The sequence below is a fragment of the Talpa occidentalis genome, unplaced genomic scaffold, assembly GCF_014898055.3.
Source record: "Talpa occidentalis isolate TD23 unplaced genomic scaffold, MPIMG_talOcc4v2.1 talOcc4.15, whole genome shotgun sequence".
In the NCBI taxonomy this organism is placed as follows: domain Eukaryota; kingdom Metazoa; phylum Chordata; class Mammalia; order Eulipotyphla; family Talpidae; genus Talpa; species Talpa occidentalis.
In genome coordinates, this window is record NW_023601543.1 from 83853152 (window position 1) to 83872984 (window position 19833).

The following is a 19833-nucleotide window of genomic DNA, read 5'->3' on the forward strand; positions in this document are numbered from 1 at the left end:
TTTCCCGTGGCCGCCAGAGCCAAGGACCCCACCTTTAGCCTCTGAGGGAACACGCATGCGCCCCTGAGTACTGGAGACCAGCAGTGGTTCCCAGGTACTGGAGGGCTGGGTGCCCCTCTGGAGGCTCAGGGGAGGATCTCCTTTCTCGCCCATTCCAGCGTCTCTAGGCCTCCCGCGTTCCTGGGCCTCGCCCCGTCCTCCCTTTCAAAGCCAGCGGTGCTGTGTCCCAGGCTTCTGCTCGGTAGTTCCAGTCTGTTCTGCCTCCCTCTCCTGCTTTTAAGGGGCCTTGTGACGCGCCCCCCCGCCCCCACCTGCGGGATTCAGGACCCTGGCCCGTTCCCGTGCCAGCCGCACCCTCAGTCTCCTCTTGCCGGGTGCACCCTCTTTCCTCTTGCCATTCGCAGGTGCCCTGGGTGAGGATGGGGACCCCTTGGGGGGGGCCTCCTGCCTGCCCCGCCCATCCGATAGATTTCTCCTGTGCCGCCTCGAGCCGCGTGCTCCCTCCCTCCGAGCTGAGGCGGCTCCTGGAAACGGGGACCTGCCAGCCCCTGGCCTTTTCAGCGTCGCCCCGAGTTGGTGAGCGGAGGGCGGGTGTGGGAAGGCCGCGCGGCGTGCTCGTGCCCGAGAGCAGCGGCGCGTGAGGCGGGGACACGGGACACGCCTGCGCCGCCCACGGCGTGGAGTGGGGGGGCCGCCCTGTCCAGCACCCCTCCGCCTCTGCCCCCGCTGGGGGCTCACACAGCCCAGCGCCCGAGAGGGTGGGGCGCCGCAGCGCGTGCCGCCCAGGGGCCGGGGCCCTTTCAGGTGGCGGGAGCGAGGCTTCCTGGCGTCACCCGGGTCGCGGCCCGCAGGGGTGCCCCGCGGGCTGCCCTCCACGCAGACCCGGCCTGAGCTGTGCGGGCGCTGCTTCTCCACCCAGGAGCGCAGCGGCCTGGGGGACAGGGGAGCTCCGTCCCGCGGGGGCAGAGGGGTTGGAAGCAAACGCAAATGGCCAGAAGTCCAAGAGCTCCGGCTTCCCTTTGTAAAGACAACCGGGAAGGTCGGCCAAGGCCAGCGCTTCCTTCAGCGCCCGGTAAACCGCAGGCCCGCGGCAGCTCAGGAGGGGAAGGAGGCCACGTCTGCTTTATGCTCGGCTCAACACGGCCCTGCTCTGCCGCAGCGGACTCTGTCTCGCTGAGCTTGGGGCATAAGGAACCCAAGGGTGTCATGAACCCAGAGCAAGGACTGCCGTCTAACCACACTTCTCCCTGAACCCCGGGATCTCCCTGCAGCCCCGCTGCCCAGGCAGCACCCACTCCAAGCCCTCTGAGCCCCTGGTGGGGCCCTGCAAGCACAAGGTGACTGGCAGGGCGGCAGGCGGCTTAGGCCACAGCTGGCTTTTCCTCCTCCCACTTCACCCTAGGCCTTGGGTCTCCCATTGTTTATAAAGAGCCAGGTAGGGAAGAGCTTCCTATCCAGTGACCATGGGAGGCTCCCCCAAGCCCCCCCCCCCCTCCAGACGGAGGCATTTTCTAGAAGATGTTTCACGGTTTAAAGAAACCCCACACCAGGAAAACCAGTTCTTCCAGCCTGGTCTGACATCACCACGAGCCAATAAGAAGCTGCCACCCCCACCCCAGCTTAGCGGTCGATGTCCAAGTTGATTAAACCTAGACATGGGGAACAGACCGTGCGGTGAGGTTCCCTCCAACTGCCCTTTTGACGAGAGCCCATTCTCCCACTGGCACAGGTCCAGCCCTTTATCAGCAACCTGACTTTCAGCACACTGGCTCTCAGGCTGTGGCGGCGTGGCGGGAGGAGGGTTTGAGTCCAGGGGCAGGTGACAAGCCAGGTTCCAGCGTAAACAAAGGCCCTTCCACACCCTGCGCGAAAGCGAAATCCCAAGCTTTACACGGATCTTTGCTGCCATCTAGTGGCCGTGATGGGTGTGTTGCGGCGTGGGGAAGAGTCGCGCGCCCCCTGGTGGTGGTAAATCCAGACTGGCCCCATCCCCTGGTGCTGCGGCTGTTTCACCGACAAAGCCATCTCTGCAGAAAGGATTTTCCCCTTAAGTATATCAGTTGGGGTAATGAGGATGGGGCATGCACTCATATAGTAGTTTACATTCTCTTTGGACCATGTTCTCATAAACCTTAGTGAGCATTCCTTTTGGAATGGGTGTTCAATGAGGGCCTGGTGTGACACATCTGGCCGGTGGAGGCTGCTGGCAAAGTATGCACCGCTGTTGGGCTAAGCTGGAGGAGCAGGAAGACCTGAAGGAGCAGTTTGACTGTTTTGGTGGGCGTTTCCTAGACTGTATCCCTTCGGTGGACTGGTGCGTGGTGCACACTGACATAGTCAGAAACATAGTCATGTGGTTTTAAGACGGTGTCATCAGTAAATAGCCCATGGAAACCTCTGGAAACGTTAACGTGTGCATGGGGGTGCTTAGAGCAGAGGCTGGAGGAGGGACAGGCAAACAGGAGGACAGTTGAGATTTTAAACGTAATTCAGAAGAGACGACCCTTTTCAAGAATCACTCTGGCTGCTGATTGGAGAGACCACGGTAGATGTCGGAAAGCCAGGGAGAGATGCTGGGAGCTCAGACAAGGGAGGCTGATGATGGAGATAGAGGATGGATGGGAGAGAAACTTGGGAGCTCAGATCTAGAGTGCTTGATGAATGGTCAGGTGAGGGAGTCAGATGGAGTAATCAACACTGAGTCTCGAGTACTGGCTGGCACTATTGCTTTGGGGCTTTTCTTGCAAACCCAAACATTGCCCTTGATTGTCTCTGAGCTCTGGTGTCATCCTTACTGAAATAAATAGGGAATGATCCCTAACATTGGCCAAAGGAAAGGCAGATAAGACAGATGGGTCTTTTCTTTCTACGCCCATAAATGCATTTTCACTAGAAAAAAAATAAAATAAAATGGCTCCTAACAGCAATATTCTGCTCTCATTAGTGGGATTTTGCTTTTCTGATGAATATATTATGAATTTTCAGTCTATATATAAAGAATTTTAGTCTCTTCCGTTTTTAAACGGGAGAGCCATTTGTAAACAACATTTTCCATTTTGGGCCATTGGCACAGAAAGTCCTGAGATGTGTCCTTTGGGTCCCAAGCACAAAGATCCCTCGCCTTGTTTCTCCAAGACTTCAGTGTGATGGCAGAGGATGGCGTGGGGATCCCCGAAGCCCCCTCTTTCCTGGGAGCACACAAAGGCAGAAAGGAAGAGAACGCAACCATGTGAAATAAGGGAATATTGGAAATAATGGACACAATTATGGCTTTAAGCTCAAGGATAATGACAGCGGAAACACACTCACATCACCTAATAGCTTTATTCACAGGTGAGAGAGAACTTGCCTTTAGTCTGCCAAGGATCATAAATGACTTTCTCATTCACAAGGCATTTGCAACCCTCACAGAGTTCTGAGTCCTTTCTAGACAAGAAAAGCCCTGGCTGTTGTTTGGGGTTGAAGTGCGTCCTTCCCAAATTATGTGGTGAAGTCCTAACCTCCAGTAACTCAAACTCATTTGGAAATGGGGCTGTTGCACTTGTAATTAGCTAAAAGGAGGCCATATTGGAGTACGTGGACCCTGAATCCAGTATGACTGGTGACTGTATGAGAAGAGAGAGGCAAAGAGGGACGATAACCGTGTGATAGTGGAAGCAGAGATGGGAGTGATACACCCACAAGCCAAGGGAAACCAGAGACGGCCAGCAAACCCCAGAAGCTAGAAGAATCCAAAATAGATTTCTCTATAATAAGAATCTTAATGTACAAAGCTCATGAAAACTGCTTCCCCTTTGATTTCTACCCAGATCTAATTTTTGAAAGCAGTTTCAGGATACTCAGTGCAATAGCAATTTCCTTTGTATTATAGCGGTACCTCCCTGCTGTATATCTCTCATCTGCTCATGTGAAATGAAGCATTTTCCATCATTCGAGACTCACAGCAATGGCAATCGACACTTTCTCCAAGTGCTACTAATTTAACTACACACTTTAAAAGATGGTAAAGACGTTTAAAACAAGCTTTAAAAACTATCCTTTACATGGCATCCTTAGAAGTCAAATACTGTAGCCAGTATTTGTAGAAGTAGTTGTGGAGGAGAGAATCAGGCAGCCACAGCTCAATCTAACCACAGAGCCATGGAGAGATGATAAATCTAAACAGCAAGAGAACATTCGAACCATCACAGCTGCTGAAGCTCTGAGCTGTTGAGAAGGTGTAGTAGGCCAATGGCTGACGTGGCCCACAGCTTTCCCCGCCTCCTGGTATTCCTGCTCCAGAAGCCGGACAGCAAGCCGATAGAGGGTATCACGGCCAGCCATCCGGGTCAGAGACAAGTTTCCCTGGCTGAGGTGAGCACACCCGGGGGGTTGGTGAGGCCTGTGACTGACTTCTAACGAGAGACTATGGCCAAGGTGGCGGCGCATGGCTCCCCGGGTGGGGTTCCGAAAGATGGTGCCTTCCACCTGGCTAGCATCCCCTCTTGCTGCTCTGAGGAAACAGTCGGCCTTGTGGGGGACCCACTCGCCGGGGGACTATGCGAGCCGTCTCTGGCCAACAGCCCAGGAGGGGCTGAATCATGAAATCGACCGTGAGTTGAGTGTCGAGGTGGACCCTCGCCCCCCCAGGGCTGCCCGGAGGCCCTGCTGACACCTCGTCGGCATCCTGTGGGGGTTCTCTGAGCCCACGCCCCGGTTAAGCCGGGCCTGGAGTTAAGCGCGCGTCAGCCGAAGCCACGAAGTTGGGGTCGCTGGTTCCACAGCGGTCGGGGCCTGGGACAGCAGGGTGGCGGCTGTGCCTGTGTTTGCGCCGGGGAGCCGCGACTTGGCACCAGTCAGTACTGCTTAATGGAATTGACGTATAAATTGTTGTACCGGGAGTCATTGTCCGTTAGGACCACGTTTTTCAGACTTTGCCAAAATAAGCCTTCGGCCTTGGGGTTGTCAGGCCACTGGAGGATGGAGCTCTTGCAGATGCGCTGCCGCAGCCGCAGGTACTGCGAGTGCTGCAGCACGGGCTCCAGCAGGATGAAGATGATCACGTCCATGTTCTCGTCCATGAGCCGCTGCAGAGCCAAGTAGAAGGCTGTCTTGAAGTTCCAGTTCTGGGCATAGCTTTTGGTTAAGACGAATATGGTCTTCTTGCTTTGGTTGATGCTCTGCATGAGGTTGTCGATGATGGCGAGTCCCGGGTCCCAGTCTCTCTCCTCCAGGCACAGGAGCACGTTCTTTTCCTCACTCTCCTCTAGGTGGAAGCGCAGCTCGTTGATCACCCAGTCGGTGACGGAGGCGTCTTTGGTGTCGTAAGAAACGTAGGCATCGTAGAAAGTCTGGGATGTGGAAAGAGACCGGTAGCCTTTGACCTTAGCTAAGCACACGTGGTAGATAAACCAGGCGTCCCAGGAGAACCAGTGGTGGGCCAGCGCGGCCAGCATCACCAGCATGGTGACGAAGGAGGTGAAGAGACAGAGGACGGCCGCGATGGCGTCGGAGACGCAGGTCGTCAGCTCTAGGCTCACGATGCTCTTCCCGCTTTGATCGCCGGGACTGGCGCAGAGGACGTCTGTCAGCCTGGGAATGGTGACGTTCGGATTCTCATCTATCCACATTCGAAAGTCTCCGATGTCGCAGGTACAGTCGAAAGGGTTCCCGCCTAGCTCCAGAATGGCTAAGGTGGCGGCGGCCTTGCCCTGCCCCGTGGATTTGTTGACCGTCTTTAGCAGGTTGGCGCTTAAGTCGAGGTGCACCAGACTGCTGGCTTCGGAAAGAAAGCCGGAGGGCAGCTGGGAGATCCTGTTGTGACTCAGCAGCAGGGTCCGAAGAGGCGTGAACTGCAAGAGGCTGCTGGTTAAGGAGGAAAGCTGGTTGCCGCTGAGGTCGAGCAGGTGGAGATGAGGAAAGTACTGGAGGAGCGTCCAGTTAAAGAAATCGAGCATGTTGTCGTTGAGGTAGAGCTCGGCGAGGCTGCGGGGCAGGTTGAGGAAGGCCTCGTCCGGGATCCGCTGCAGGCTGTTGAAGGCGAGGTCCAGCCGGCTCAGGTTCCCGAGGCACTGGAAAAGCTGCCGGTACCTGTTGTCGTCGGTGTTCCACAAGCGGTCCAGGCGGTTTCCGCTGAAAACTAACTCTTCCAGGGACTCGCTCTTCAGCTGGTACTCCGTCAGGGTGTAAATGCTGTTGTGGCTCAGGTTTAAAACCTTCAGCTGCGTTAAATTCTGAATAAACCCCAGCTGGTGGGTGACGCCGGCTATGCGGAAATAGTGCGCGTTGTAGCTGAGATCTAGGACCTCCAGCTCGGTCAGCTCGCTGAGAGCCCTGTCGTCAGCGAAGTCCAGCCTGTTGTTTGTCAAATCCAAATATTTGACATGAGGCACAGCTGAAAATTCTGTCCCGTGGAGCACCTGGCCGTTGCCATTGGAGGAGAGATTCAAGCAGGCGATGTCCCCGAAAGCTTCGAACTGCTTTTCCCCAATGAAGAAAATGCTGTTCAAGCTTAAATCTAAGGCTTTGCCGTAGGCTGCACATTGTGGCTTTACCAAAGGGTTGGTGGTGTGGTAGAAATTCGAATGCGGGTCAAACTGAACGCCCGCCGAGCGCGGCCTCCGGATGTGATTCTGGAAGGAGGAGCCGCCCCCAGGCTCTAGCCTGGTGTCATTGACCAGGGGGGATATTCTGTTTTCTGACAAGTAAATGATGGTCAGGTTGGGGAAATGCTGGAAAATACTAAAATCAATTTGCTTAATAAAGTTAACACCCAGGTTGATGGTCTTTAAGTTGGAGAGAGTCATCAGGGGCTGGAAGTCCTCTTTTCTGAGTTCCTGGAACACGTAGCCTCTTAAGTGCAGGACTCGGAGAGACGTGAGGTTAGAGAAGTTTGGGGAAATTTTAATACAGCGCTCATAGGCTGTCTTTTCATAGTTAAAAGACAAGTCAAGTATTTCTAAGGAGGGCAGTTTGGTTAAAAATTCCCCGGAGGCTATTTCGTGCACTAAGTAATTGAACTCAAGATGCAGCACCTTCAGATAAGGCATATTGTCGAACCAGCTTGCGCTGATATTCCTCAGTGAGGTGCTGGAGAGGTTCAGGTAGCGCAGTTCGTGCAGACTTTGGAAAGCCAGAGGATGTATCTGAATGGAAGCTTCGCCTTTACAGGGGAGACAAGGGAACGGGGCATTGAAACACCTTGGGCAGTTCCCGCTTAAATCTAGCACTTGCAGATTTCCCAGCCCCTGGAAGTCTTCTTGGCTGATGCTGCTGATGTTGGTGTTGCTGAGATAAAGTTCAGTCAGGGAGCATGGCAGCCGGGGCGGCACATGATGCAAGTCATTGAAGGAGAGCCACAGCACCTTCAGGTGCTTCAAGCTTTCAAACGTCCCGTTTTCAATGACAAAGGTTTTGGAACAATCGTTGCCAAAATAGCAGTTCCAGCCCAAGTGGAGACGGCTGAGATTCGTCAGTCCAGAAGTGTTCTTTTTAGTGAAGGAAAGGATGTTGTTTTGAGTTAGACTAAGTTCTCTCAAAGACCCCGGCAGGCCCGCTGGGATTTTGTCTAGCTGGTTGTCTTCCAGCAATAACTGCTCCAGGCTTTGTAGGTTGAGAAAGGCCCCGTCGGTGATGTTCATGCCGTTCCTGCTCAGCTCAGGGTTTTCATTGTGGTGCTGTGGGTTGGCGTTGTGGTTTAGGTTGATTTTGGTGAGATTGTGCAACCCTTGGAAGGATTCGTTTGTTATGAGTGTGATGAGATTACCTGACAGGTCCAGGTCGGTCACGTACTCGCTCAGTGTTCGGGGAACTTCCCGCAGGCGACGGTCGTTGCACTCTGCAAGAACAGAGTTGTTCTGTTTTTTCTCATCACAAGGATAACTTCTAGAATAATTCGTTCTGGGGAAGATCTCATAGGAAACGGAGATTAGCAGGAAAAGGCAGGTCAGCAGCGAAGGCCGAAGGGCCATGTTTTCCTAGAGAAAATCAAAAGCGGAGACATGATGTCAGACGTCAGACCGGCAGCGTCTGCGGCCAGTGCTGAGGCATTAACAGCGCTACCCCATCCTTTGCTGAGTGCTGAAGTGTGAGTTCTCTTAACAATTAAATCGGTGCATTAAATTAGGTTCCAGGGCCTCCCCTGGTGGTGCAGCGGTTGAGCGCTGGGCTGCAAAGCTGCCCGCAGCCTCTTCAGTGCCGGTTCGATCCCCAGCCACTGGCAAGGGTCCCACATGGCGCAACAGACCTGCCGTGCCCGCTGCTCCCCTCAGCAGTGTATTTCGTCAGTCTGCCTGTTCTCTTCCCCGCTCCGGCTCTGGTGAATTCTCTCACCCTCCTGCGCTTCTGACTGTACCCAGTGTTTGTGTAAATAAATAAATAAATAAATCTTCTAAAAAATAAAATAAAATAAAATAAATCAGGTTCCAAATGATTTTAGTTTTTCAGTGTTCCACTTTGAGGGTCCCAAAAAATTGACGACAAAGCTGTCTGAGATTGTGTTGCTGAGAAAATCAGGATAGCTCTTGGGAAGGATTAATCGAGATGCCCCGACCGTGCCGGGGAGGCTGCTGGGCCCGCTAAGGTAAACTAGCACTCCTGGTACGTGAGGCATTTTTAGCTGATTACTTGGGCCGGTCCAGGGGACTGGGTAGTCCTGTGTGGCCTCGCTGGCCTCAAGTTGAGGTCCGGGTGGGATTCCAAAGGCAACCAACTGCCTGCGATGCTGAGCAATTAAGAAGAGCCACTAGGGGGCGCTAGAGACCAGCAGCGAGGCCTTTTGAAGTTAACTTTTTTTATTTCCAGGATGAAAATAGCCTCCCAGAGAGTCTGAAGCATCTTAAAGGTTGGGGCATGGGCAGGCTCAGAATATTCCAGCAGCAGGCGGGGGTGGGGTTGTGAGTGAGGAACTTGAGGCTCCTACCTTTCCCTGAGGTAAGAACACAGGTTGACAAGTTCCACAGAATCCTAATTTGAACAGAAGCTCGTGGTGGGAAGAGTGGGAAGTGGTGAGCGGGGCAGCTAGCACGGAAGTTGAGGACCGAACCCTGACTGTTGTGGCCTCTAGTTCCACCTCAGGCCCTCCCCTGGCAGGAGGCGCAGCTGAGTCCACGCAGCCGGGCAGGGAAACCCCACTCCCCTCACCTCATGCAGCTGGATCTGAGAGAGCAGCGCCCAAGCCCCAGCAGGGCTGACTATGGCCAAGTGCTTCCTGTGGCCACAGCCTGTCCTCTGAATGCTGAAGTTGTGGCTCCAGAAGGAGGTTAGAAGGAAGGAGAAGCGGAGTGTGAAGGGCACACTCGTTAAGGTGGAGCCCACAAATGAAAAGCAGACTCCTAGCAGAAGAGAAATGGCAGCTCTGCAAATAAAGGAGGCTAAAGGGACAACTGCACAGATCGAATAGAAAATGCAAGCCGTGCCAGCACAGGGAGAGCAGGCCCTGAGAGGGAGGGCCTGTGGGGTGTGCCTGACCGCGCAGGCTCTTTAAAGTGACACAGAAAGATTAGCGATCTGCAGGCAAGAGGGCCTGCAGGGAGCTGGGCCAAGGGGATGGGCAGAAGCCAAGGGCGCAGAGAGCAGGTGGTGGAGCAGTTGGTGGCAGCACAGAAGGGGGCGGGCTTGCTGCCCAAGACCAGCCAGAGCCAAGTCACCTCATGTCCCAGTTGCCTGCAGAGACGCCTAATGGCACATGACGAGGCCTTGGTGGGGCATGCAAGGCGGCATGCTAGCAGGCTGGTGCAGTGTATGAGAAGACGCGCTGCCCCTGCCCCTGACTCACCATCTCAAAGGTGAACTCTGAGAACCAGGGGGCCAGGAGCCTTGGTTTCGGTGCCCTGCCAGAGAGATGGACAGCATCAAAGGACAGTACGCGACCGCGTCCCCTCCCCAGCTCGCGCACTGCCACCGGCTGATGGCTGCTCTGCTCCAGCACCCCAGCAGCAGACTGGGGTCTCGCTGCGAAAACGGATGCGCACAGTTGCAGGGCCTTGAGTGCAAAGTGCACTCATCAAGATGGATCCTGTTTTTAAAAAAGAAAATCTCTGATGAACAGAATGTCATCAATCAAAATAAAGACAGAATCTGACCCCGCACTTGCCAGGCATTGCTTCCCCTGCCCCATCCGATTCTGGATCCAGTCAAACTTGACTTACCACAGCAGGCAGCTGGACAATTTGATCTTAAAAGATCAAAGCATTAGCGTATTACTGATCTTGATTACTGAACTTTGGGGCACCCTCCCTCCTTAAATGTTGCACCCAAGTTGAGTGTGGTGTTGTCCTTACTCTACTCCAGGCTAGGCACATAGAAACCATCTAGGGGTTACATTGGCCCAGTCAACACCCCACAAAAGCTGGCTCACACTCACCCTTCCTAGGCTGAGACTCATTTGCTGGGAAGCCCTGTCTTTGCAGTTGGCATTTACGATGGCCCCTTTGGCGCCCTACTCTTGGATAAGAACTAGCACCCAGTGCCAGTCACCAAGGAATTCACCCAGCTTGAAAGAGAGATGGAAACAAACACTGAAAACAAACATTGGAGATGCCACAACTGGTTGAATCAGGGCCTCCTGGCATCAGGACAGTGGCTTAGAGCGGGTTTCTTAATATCAGCCCTGTCTTGCAGAGATCTCCACCCCCTCTCTGCAGTCCTAAAAGGTCTGAGCACCTTTCAGATTTTGTTTGTTGGTAGGCAGCTTATCTGGCAGCCAAACCTGATTGGAACTTACCCACGGCTCCAATAATCTTTCTTCGTCCATGCACCATGAGCTTTCACGTTTCACAACAGAAGAAGGTGTGCGAGACTCAGGCCCATTGGAAATATTGCATAATCTATCCTCTGTGTACCATATTGTCTTGCTAAAATATGAGAGCTGAGCGTTGACACAGTTCTGGCCTATGGGAGTGTGGACTGATACTTCGGCCACCTTCATTGGGGACACATTAGCATTTCCTGCATTTTCCTTGCATATCTGCTACATTAAAAAATAGAATGTGGGGCCTCCCTGGTGGCACAAGGGGTTAAGATGGAACCTGTGAAGCTGTCCGCAGCCTCTGCAGCGCCGGTTCGATCCCCGGCCGCCAGGCGAGGGACCCGCATGGCGCGCTGACCTCTCCTGCCGCCCGCTGCTCCCTTCAGCAGTGTACTTCGGTCCTTCTGCCTGTTCTGCTCCCTGCTCTGACTCTGGTGAATTCTCTCACCTTCCCGCGCTTCTGACTGTACCCAGTGCTTGTATAAATACATAAATAAATCTTTAAAAAAAAAAAAGAAGAGGGAAGCATGGGCAGAGACGCACAGCGGAAGAAGACACGTGAAGGTGGACATAGAGACTGCAGAGGTGCAGGTGCAAGCCCGGGTTGCCAGGACTTGCCAGTCAGCCCCAGAAGCAGGAGAGAGATGTGGGAGAGATTTTCCCTCTGAGCCCCCCCCCCAAAGGAACCAACTCTCTGGACAACACATCAGGTGTCCAGCCCCCAGAATTATGAGGGGTACATTTCTGTTGTTTGGAGGCCCTGAGCTCAGGTACTTTGTCACCGCCACCCTCGGGGACGGGAGGAGTAAAAGCAGAGAGCAGGGGGACAAGAGTTGTCCAGGGGGACCTCGGAGGAAGCCATTGGTGGACACACCCCATGAGCCAGTGTCTGCAACACCCTGATTCTGCTGGTTACAAGTTTTCACTGGAGGCTGCCTTGGAACACCCAGAAAAAAAAATCAGGACCCATTTATTTAAAGAAAACATGTGACTCATTTAAAGAAAAAAAAAAAAAAAAAGACTAGGGCAGTTTGCAGAACAGCTCAGAAAAGTCTGCTTCAAGTCAGGACACCCTCAACTCAGGATTCAGAATGAGCCCAGGAGCCACCCCCAAAACCCAGCCCCTGCAGTGGGGGTGGCAGCGAGGGCAGGGACTGGACTGTGGGGTGCCACAGCGTGATCCTGCAGGTGACACTAAAATAAATACTGCAGGTTTTCCCACGCAGTCTGCAGTGCAGAGGGCCGGGGGCTGCTCCTGGAGCACAGCTGGCACCTTCCCGTGCCCTGTCAGGGCTGGGAGCGGCCATTTGCAGCTCCTTCTCCCTCCTCCCCAGGCTGCCTTTGTCCAGGTGTGATTCGCCTCAGACCATCTCCGCGGCTGCACCCCTTTCTCAGGGTGGGTCCTGCGGATGCCCCCAGCACCGAAGTGGCCAGAGAAGCTATTGATTATAAAAAGTGATTAACCCCCCCACCAATACAATCACGTAGCTGTTTGGGCCTACGTGGGATTCAACCGGAACTGAATGGTCGCCAAACTGGACCTGGCGCTAATTTGAGGGGAGCCTGGCTCCTCTGCAGCCGCTCTGCCAGGGCTGTTACCAAAGGAAATGAAGACACGGCCGTGCAGGTACGACTTGTCGTCTTTGAAGACAACAGCTAATAATAGAGACGCTTGGGTCACCCCGAGTTGGATGCGGTCGCCGCCAGCTTTGGGAAAGAAAGCCGCGGCCGCATGCTGGCCTAGCAGAAAGAGGGGGCTCCTGCTTCCAGAGATACGGAGATGGGAACCGCGATGCGCCCCGAGTCCGGGCTGTGCGGGCGGGAGCGCTTCGGGGTTCTGTGTGAAGCTTCACGGGGCCAGCGCGCCGCCTGCGTTCTCTTGCTTAATCTCGGGCACCTCGGCAAGGTGCGGGAAGGGAGGGGGGCGCTGTTATCCCCCCTATTTTACAGGCGCGGGCCCTACCGCTCAGACGGGAGGGGAGGAGCTGGGGCTGAGGCTAGGGGGACCCTCAGTTTAGACATATGCACCGACTGGGAGCAGTTGGTAACCCCCGAAAGGCCGCCGCAGCCTGTGGGGCCCGTGGCGAGCCAGAGCAGCGGGTTATGGGTTATGCGTTTACTCGGGTCCCAGCCCTGGGGTCACAGCGGGGAATAATAGTTAAAAAAACAACAGACCCGCTCGCCTCTGTTCAGCACCTCAGTGGAACCCAAAAGGCATTGCGTCGGATGCTGCTCCCCTCAAAACACCCTGGCGGCGGCGACGCTAAGGCGGCCACAGACGGACTTGCTGGACTCGGCGTGGGGGACGCGTCCTCCCCTGTGAGACCCGTCCCGATAGGCCCTGGCCTGGCCGCCCAAGCTGCCTGCTTCCTCGCACGCTCTGTGGGGTGTGTGGGGTGTGGGGGTGTGGGGGGTGGGGGGACTTTCGAGCAGGGTGAGCGGCGCGGGTTGCAGGAGAAGGCCCTTCGCCTTCTGCCTTCCCGACCTGGAGCCCCAGCTTGCCAGGTACGCAGACTTGGAGCTTTTACTTTGCGTTCTGCCGCCACACCACGGGGGCAATGAACAGGCTTCACTCAGGTCTCCCCCAAAAAGAACTGTGCTCTTTGAGGAAAGGACTAGAACAGCTGCTCAGGGGCTGCTTTAGGAGAGTGGCTGTCTGCTTTGGCTGCACCCCGGGGGTCCTTGGGGGCTGAAAAGCTTCAGAGACGCAGTGTTGGGATGGGGGGGGTCCTCCAGATTCTGATTTCATTGGTCTGGGGTTCAGCCTGGGCACCAGGACTTCTAGCATTCCAATACGTGGCCAAGGCTAGGAGCTGCTACTCTGAGGAGGGGGCTCCGCGGGGCTTGGCCTCCACTGAGGACCACCAGGAGGAGGAGGACTGTTTTCCCAAGTTCACCCTCATTTTCTTATCGTTCTCCTTTTCACTGTCTGACAGTCCAGTCCTGCTGGTTCTGCCTGCAGTTTGCACACCCAGTCATGGCTCGGTGACTGCAGTTGCCACTGCATGTATGTCACTGGCACATTCGCCCAGTTCCTGTGGCCCCTTTTGTAAAGCATCAGAAAATTTCACAGCACATTTCATTACCTTCAAGATCTACATGAGCATGAAATGGATGTAAAAAGTTAACATCAAACACTTAAAGACATGTTACGTGGTTGCAAAAAACGACTCCAAGAGCTAAGTGAGCCTGGAAAGAATGTCAGGTACATTTTGGATAAGATTCTCTGGAAACCAGATCTTTCAACTGCTCTCAGATCACACTGAATTTTCTAGAAATAGATCATTTAAAAATGATAACGTTTGTTTTTCAATCGGAAGGTTTTTGACCATAACGAAAACTGACCATCTGCTATGGCTCAGCACCACAGAACATAACAGTAAAAATGGAAACACCTTTGCTTAAAAACTCTGAACAGGAAAAGTAGCAATTAGCACTGAAGTGAAGTTTCTCCTGGTCCTTCATCTGGGCTTTGCCTGGCTGCCAGCACATGACTGGGGTATGTGAGGAGAGTTTGTCCTTTTCTGTAGAAGTGACAGGAAAACCCCCCTCGCCCTCCCCACTTTCTACTGCCAACCCTTTGGCTTTCTAACTTGGAATTTGCTTCTCCTGTTCAGATGAATGAGGAAACGGCTGCATCTGATCTTCTAGACTGACCGCACACCAGGCCACTTTGCTTACGAGTTGCTTTCTTTGCTCACACTGTTCGCGCCTAGCTGTAGCTGGGGGAGAAACGCCCGCTTCGTTGGCGAATGTTGTTAAAGCAATAGCCGTGCCTTACCGCGGTGCGTCGGGTCCAGGCTCGGTTCTCACTCCATCCCCTGCAGCCTGCAGAGAGGCACCTCTGTGCGGCTGGTGCTCAGTGCCCAGAGCAGAGAAACAGGCGGACTTCCTGAAACAGGTCGATTTAGCATCAGCGGAACCTGGCATGTGGTTTGCAGAAGTTCATGTGAGTAGAAGAGAACTTGTGATTTCTTCACAATTGCCAAATCATCTACTGACTGTGCTTGAAAGTTTCAAAACTGAAATCTGGGTTGAGAAAAATCACTTATCAAGTAATGTGACCCGAGCCAGCCATCTATGGAGTGCTGTTGCGGGTCTGTGTGTGTTTGTGTGTATGTGGGAGTGGCGAAGGCGTTCACCCCACTTGTTTCTGGAGAGCAGGGTTGGGGGACACTGAGGAAGAGAATGGGGAAAATATTCCTTTCGCAGGAATTTTTCTTCGGCGTATTTTTAAAAAAACCTTACCACAAATTCATACTCAATTTAGGAGTGCCCGAAGTTATCTCGTGTAACATAATTCAAAGACATGGTGAAGTAACATGAACATGGCTTGGTCATTGTTCCACAAGATTCCCAGGACTGCACGTCGTGCAGGTAGCTGGGGATCCCCCCCGGGCTGTGCCCACAGAGAGGACATCTTTCCCTGAGTGTCCCTGCACCTCGGGCAGGAGCGACATGTTCACACACACGCGAACACACAGGCACGTATTTTATTATGATGATTTCCCTCCAGACCTTTGGTCTCCCTCCCTTGCCGAACCTCTCTGTGACAACATAAGGATTTTGGGAAGCCTTGTTACGTACGAAGGCCTTTTGCGAGTCACAGACTGGGTGCCCGCTCTTAAATAGACCCCTAATGACCGCTCCCTCTGGTAATTGAAGGCCTGGTGCATGGTCTGGGAAGGGATTCCTGTGACATCCAAGAACAGTGACGATGGCTCTATGGATTCATCAAAATCCTTTGTGATGGTGCGCCCAAAGACCTCATCTGGCTGCCTCCCAGTCTCGGCCTCCCTTAACATTTGCTCAGAAAGCAAAGAAGGAAGGAAAAATGGCAGCTCGTACTGGATGGAGCAAGACCCCTTCAGGCTCGAGAGTTGGTCAGCTTTTCTAGAAAAGCCAAACACACATGTCCAGGCTCTCAGGTCACCAGATGGCGGTCACTTCTAGAGCAGCCTGCCAGACTCCCATTAAGTGTGGCCCATGCCTGGGTGATACCCATAATCCAGTGCTCTGGTCGGCCCAATGCAAACACGAGCTACTTATTCAAGTCAAATGAGCCATCACAGGTTTTTCCACACAACTGGTAAACACAAGGTGAAAATGAAAATGGAGTCAACTCCATGGCAGTGATACGGTAATTTCAGGGTTTCAGGCCTGGTCTCCCAGCCAGGAACGGATCCCAGCCTGCGGGGGCAGCGCTAAGCCCCAGCCACTAGACACCCCCCCCCCCACCGGGTTGGTGTCTCACGAAGCCGCAGCAGGAACTTCGCAGACGCTCAGGCAAGCAACGAGAAGAGGCAGGTTTGTTTAGAGAAAGAAAAAGTTTCTTGAGGAGAAAAAGAGCAGAAATAAAGGGGGACCCCAGGCCATGGAGCCAGGCCAGGGAGGGCAAGGAAGCCCAAGTGGAGTCGTGCCTCAGGGAACATAGACCTTCTTTCCCTCATTATTCTAAAGCCCCCCCTCCCCCCTCCCGTGAGTGCTCAGTTCTCGCGGTCCCTCTCGCCGCCTAATGTCTCGTGCCCAGCCCTGATCTTAGAGTCCCTTTTCTTTATTGACCTGTCCCAGAACGTCACTACGTCACTGGCCCTGGCCCCGGGGTATCAGGTTAGTTCCCTTTGGAGTTGTTGCCCTTGTCTCTGGAGCTTCCCTTATCCCTTTTGTTGCCCTTATCTCAGAAGCCTCTTTAACCCTCCCCAGCCCCTGCCTGCACGTCCCTGAAGCTGCCTCACTAGCCCCAACCTGCCCTAGGACTCACTAGGCCGGTCACTGAGGGCCCGAAGTTCCACCCCAGGGAGGAAGGGGTCAGGAACTGGCTCTGGGCATAGGGATCGGCTCTCCCTGCCCGACCTGGCGAGAGCACAGTGCCCCTGGGCATCTCCTAGACCCGCCCGTCCCGTTCTTCCCCGGCCATCCGTGTGACTCAGTCTTTATTTCGAAATGGAGACAACCCTTCATGAAGGGCTCCCGCCAGGCACCATGTGACCCCAGAGACACAAACCCCCTTTCTGAGCCTCCATTCCCTCTTCTCTCAAATGGGGGTGAGAATAACCGTCCCCTTCGGGTGGCTCTGGGGATTGTGTTCCTGCTGGTGGAACCCCGAGAACAGAATCCGCATCCGGTAGACATTCAGCAGCCGCAGTGAGTGTTACCCGACTCTGCTCCTCCCTGGGCAGTGCCCACGGCAAGCAGGAGTCAGTGACCAGCGGGCATCTGCAGGGACACATACTCTTGAGCAGGGCACAACCTGGGCAACCATACGTGGCAGCCCAGCTAAACCACGCTGAAGCTCATTTCATCATGAGGAATGGGACTCGCTCCCATGGCGTATCTGACGGCACAGGGGCAGGGACGAGGAAGGTCCCACGGTCTTCTGCCCATCCCCTTCCTGAGTCAGTCCCAGGCTGCAGAGAAATAATCTGGAAAACCGGGTCTTTCCGTCAGCTGCAACCCACTCCTGTGTTTCCTGAAGTCAGTGTCTCCCAAACAATGGGACAGGACACCGCAAGAAAACACAGTCCTTCAGAGCTGGCAGGGCCCCTTCTTCATGGATGGGGGAACTGAAGCCAAGGGTCAAGAGTTTTGGGGGGGGGGGTGCCAGGACTCTGCTGCTCCACTTCTGCTCTGGGTCCTTTCCACTTCTCCCTTCCGGGCGCCCTAAGCAACAAGCCAAACACTTTCTGAGGACGAGGGTGGGTTTTTGTGGCTCCCACGAGCCCTGTGTTTGTTACTCTCCATTCCTTGTGCTAAAACCTCCTCAGTCAAGTTCATCTCTTCAGCAATGGATTGTGAAGCAGCCAACACTAATTCCTGCTGCTCCAGGCCCGGCAATGCAAATGTGGGTGTGGAAAGACATCCCCAGACCAAAAGGGGTTAGTAGGCAGAAAAGCACTGTACAGCATTTACTGGGACCCCTGCCCCCCACCTTGAGACAAAGGTCTTCCCGTCAGGAAGTCAGAAAGTGGGCCACAAGGCCCTGCTTCAGGGAAGGGTTAACTCCACAGACTTGGAGGCAGAGAGCATCTCAAAAGCTGTAGTCCAGTTCTAAACGTAGGGGATACAGGAAACTGCACAAAACAGAGTCTCCTTTCCTTGGAGAAGATCACACTTACCCTGTCTGGAGAGGATGAGATGATTTGAGAGAAACAGAGAGAGATGCTAGTTGGCTGTCACGCAAGGGGTTGACCTGGGGTAAATTCAGCAGCAGAGAAAACTTAGAACCCCCAGATAAGTTTTAGGGAACAGGAGCAGAGGGAACCTCCCCCTCTTACCCCATCTGGAATTATGGGGAAAAGCAGTTTCTGGAATTTTCCTCATTGCCATGGTGCAAGAGTAGTGTGGAGCACTGGGGCAGGGAGGGTCGGTGACAGCTGCGCTGGTTTCCAGTAAAACCCACAGGCTCATGGAAAGGAATGCTTCAGAGAAGAGTGTGAACGTTGGCTGAGAGACAGGGAGCGCCTCAAGGACTGTTGAGGGCTTGAGCGAGTGGCAATGTGGACTAATGGGCCATGGTCGAGTGAGTTGGGTGGTGAAGCAAGACCATCCTGTGTGATTGTTCCATTGTGCCTGCATCAGATGGCAAGGTTTTTTATAGCTTGTAAAACTTTCCACGTTGGCCATCCTTTTCAGTGGGTAAAGGCCAGGGTGGGAGAGAAAGTCTTTATGCAGTGACGATGTTCAAAAATAGAGCTTAGATAAGAGAAGCTCTGAGGACGTAGCCGCCAAGGGCAGGCGCTGGCTTGGAGCAGGAGACAGCGACCTGAGCCCATACCCGGTTGAACACAGATACCGATGGGCAAGCAGGAAATGCATTTCGTTACTGGCAGGGACCCCTGCTATAATGTGTCCAGAATGACGCTTTGTCTCCGCGGGTCTTGCTCTCCAAAACCCATAGCCCCAGTCTAACCAGGAGAGAAGAAGAACATCAAAAAAAAGCCCAAATTGAAGGACACGCTCCCAAATACCACAGGCGCAGCTCACGGCTGTCGAGGTCCTTAACAACAGCAAAATCTGAGTGACTGTCATGCCTCCCAGAGGCTGGAGGAGACAAGATGGCTGTGGGGACTATTCTGGACTTTAGGGGAAGCTAATGAAAATGGAACAAAGTACAGCATTTGGTTCATAATCACGTATCAGTGTTGCTTCCTTAAGCGTGACAAAGACAAGTTACTGTAATAATACATGGTGCTGGCGATAGGGGCAGCTGGGCGTGGGGTGAACAGGCACACAGTAGTGGCTGTGCCACTTGGCCACAAGTCTACCCCAAAGTAAAAGATTCGTTTGTTTTTCATTTTTGTATTAACTTTTTGTTACTTGTACTCTAATATTCATAGCAACATTGTTCAAAAGAGCCAAAAAGGTGGAAACAACCCAGACCACCACTAAGGTGAATCGGTAAACAAAATGTGGCCTCTAGACACACGTGGCGTTCAGCCCTGAAGGGAAGGGGACTCTGGCGCAGCTACAGCATGGACGGGCCTGAAGGCTTTAGGCTAAGTGAAATAAGCCAGCCATAGAAACACCAATTTTGTGTGATTCCACTTACGCGCTACCGGACATTGGCAAATCCAGAGACAAAGAAATAGAAATGACCAAGGGCTGGGTGGAAGGAGAGGCTGGAGTTAGTATTTGATGGGGACACAGTTTCAATTTGGGGTGTTTATTATAAGAAGTACCGAAGCTGGAGAGTGGTGGTGGCGGTGTGACAATAGGATTGGACTTGGGCCGCTGAATTGTACACTTACAAATGGGTAAAATGGTCAATTTCATGTCATACGTATTTATTTTACTTTGATTTGTTTTTTATTATTGATTCCATGTGCTTGTTAGTGGTCTGTCTTTTCAGATTCCCTTCTTCTGTCTCGACAGGCTTTCTGTTCTCAGCAATTGGTCCATTTCAGCTAAGTTTGCCAATTTGTTGGGACGCAATTGTTGAGAGCACTTCCCAGTCATTTTCATTTCTGCAGAATTGGTAATAATGACCCCGCTTTCATTTCTGATTTGAGTTGTTTGAAACATCTGGTTTTTTTTTTTTCCTTCGACAATTCGCCTGAAGGCTTGGCAATTTTGTTAATCTTTTTGAAAACGCAACGGTTGGTTCTGTT

At 53.4% G+C, this 19833-nt stretch overlaps 1 protein-coding gene across 2 annotated transcripts; it reads right to left on the minus strand.

Moving 5' to 3' along the window:
• Positions 1-3205: 3205 nt before the first annotated feature.
• Positions 3206-14583, minus strand: TLR8 (toll like receptor 8). Of its 2 annotated transcripts, XM_037512710.1 has the most exons (3): positions 14508-14535; positions 9755-9809; positions 3206-7955 (listed from the first exon to the last, which is right to left on the minus strand). In XM_037512710.1, exons 2-3 carry the CDS (start codon positions 9755-9757, stop codon positions 4836-4838), a joined length of 3123 nt encoding a protein of 1040 aa, XP_037368607.1. In that variant the 5' UTR covers positions 9758-9809; positions 14508-14535; the 3' UTR covers positions 3206-4835. The 2 variants fall into 2 exon arrangements, with proteins under 2 accessions (XP_037368607.1, XP_037368608.1); XM_037512711.1 differs by lacking the exon at positions 9755-9809 and having other exon boundaries at positions 14508-14583.
• Between the last annotated feature and the right edge of the window lie 5250 nt (positions 14584-19833).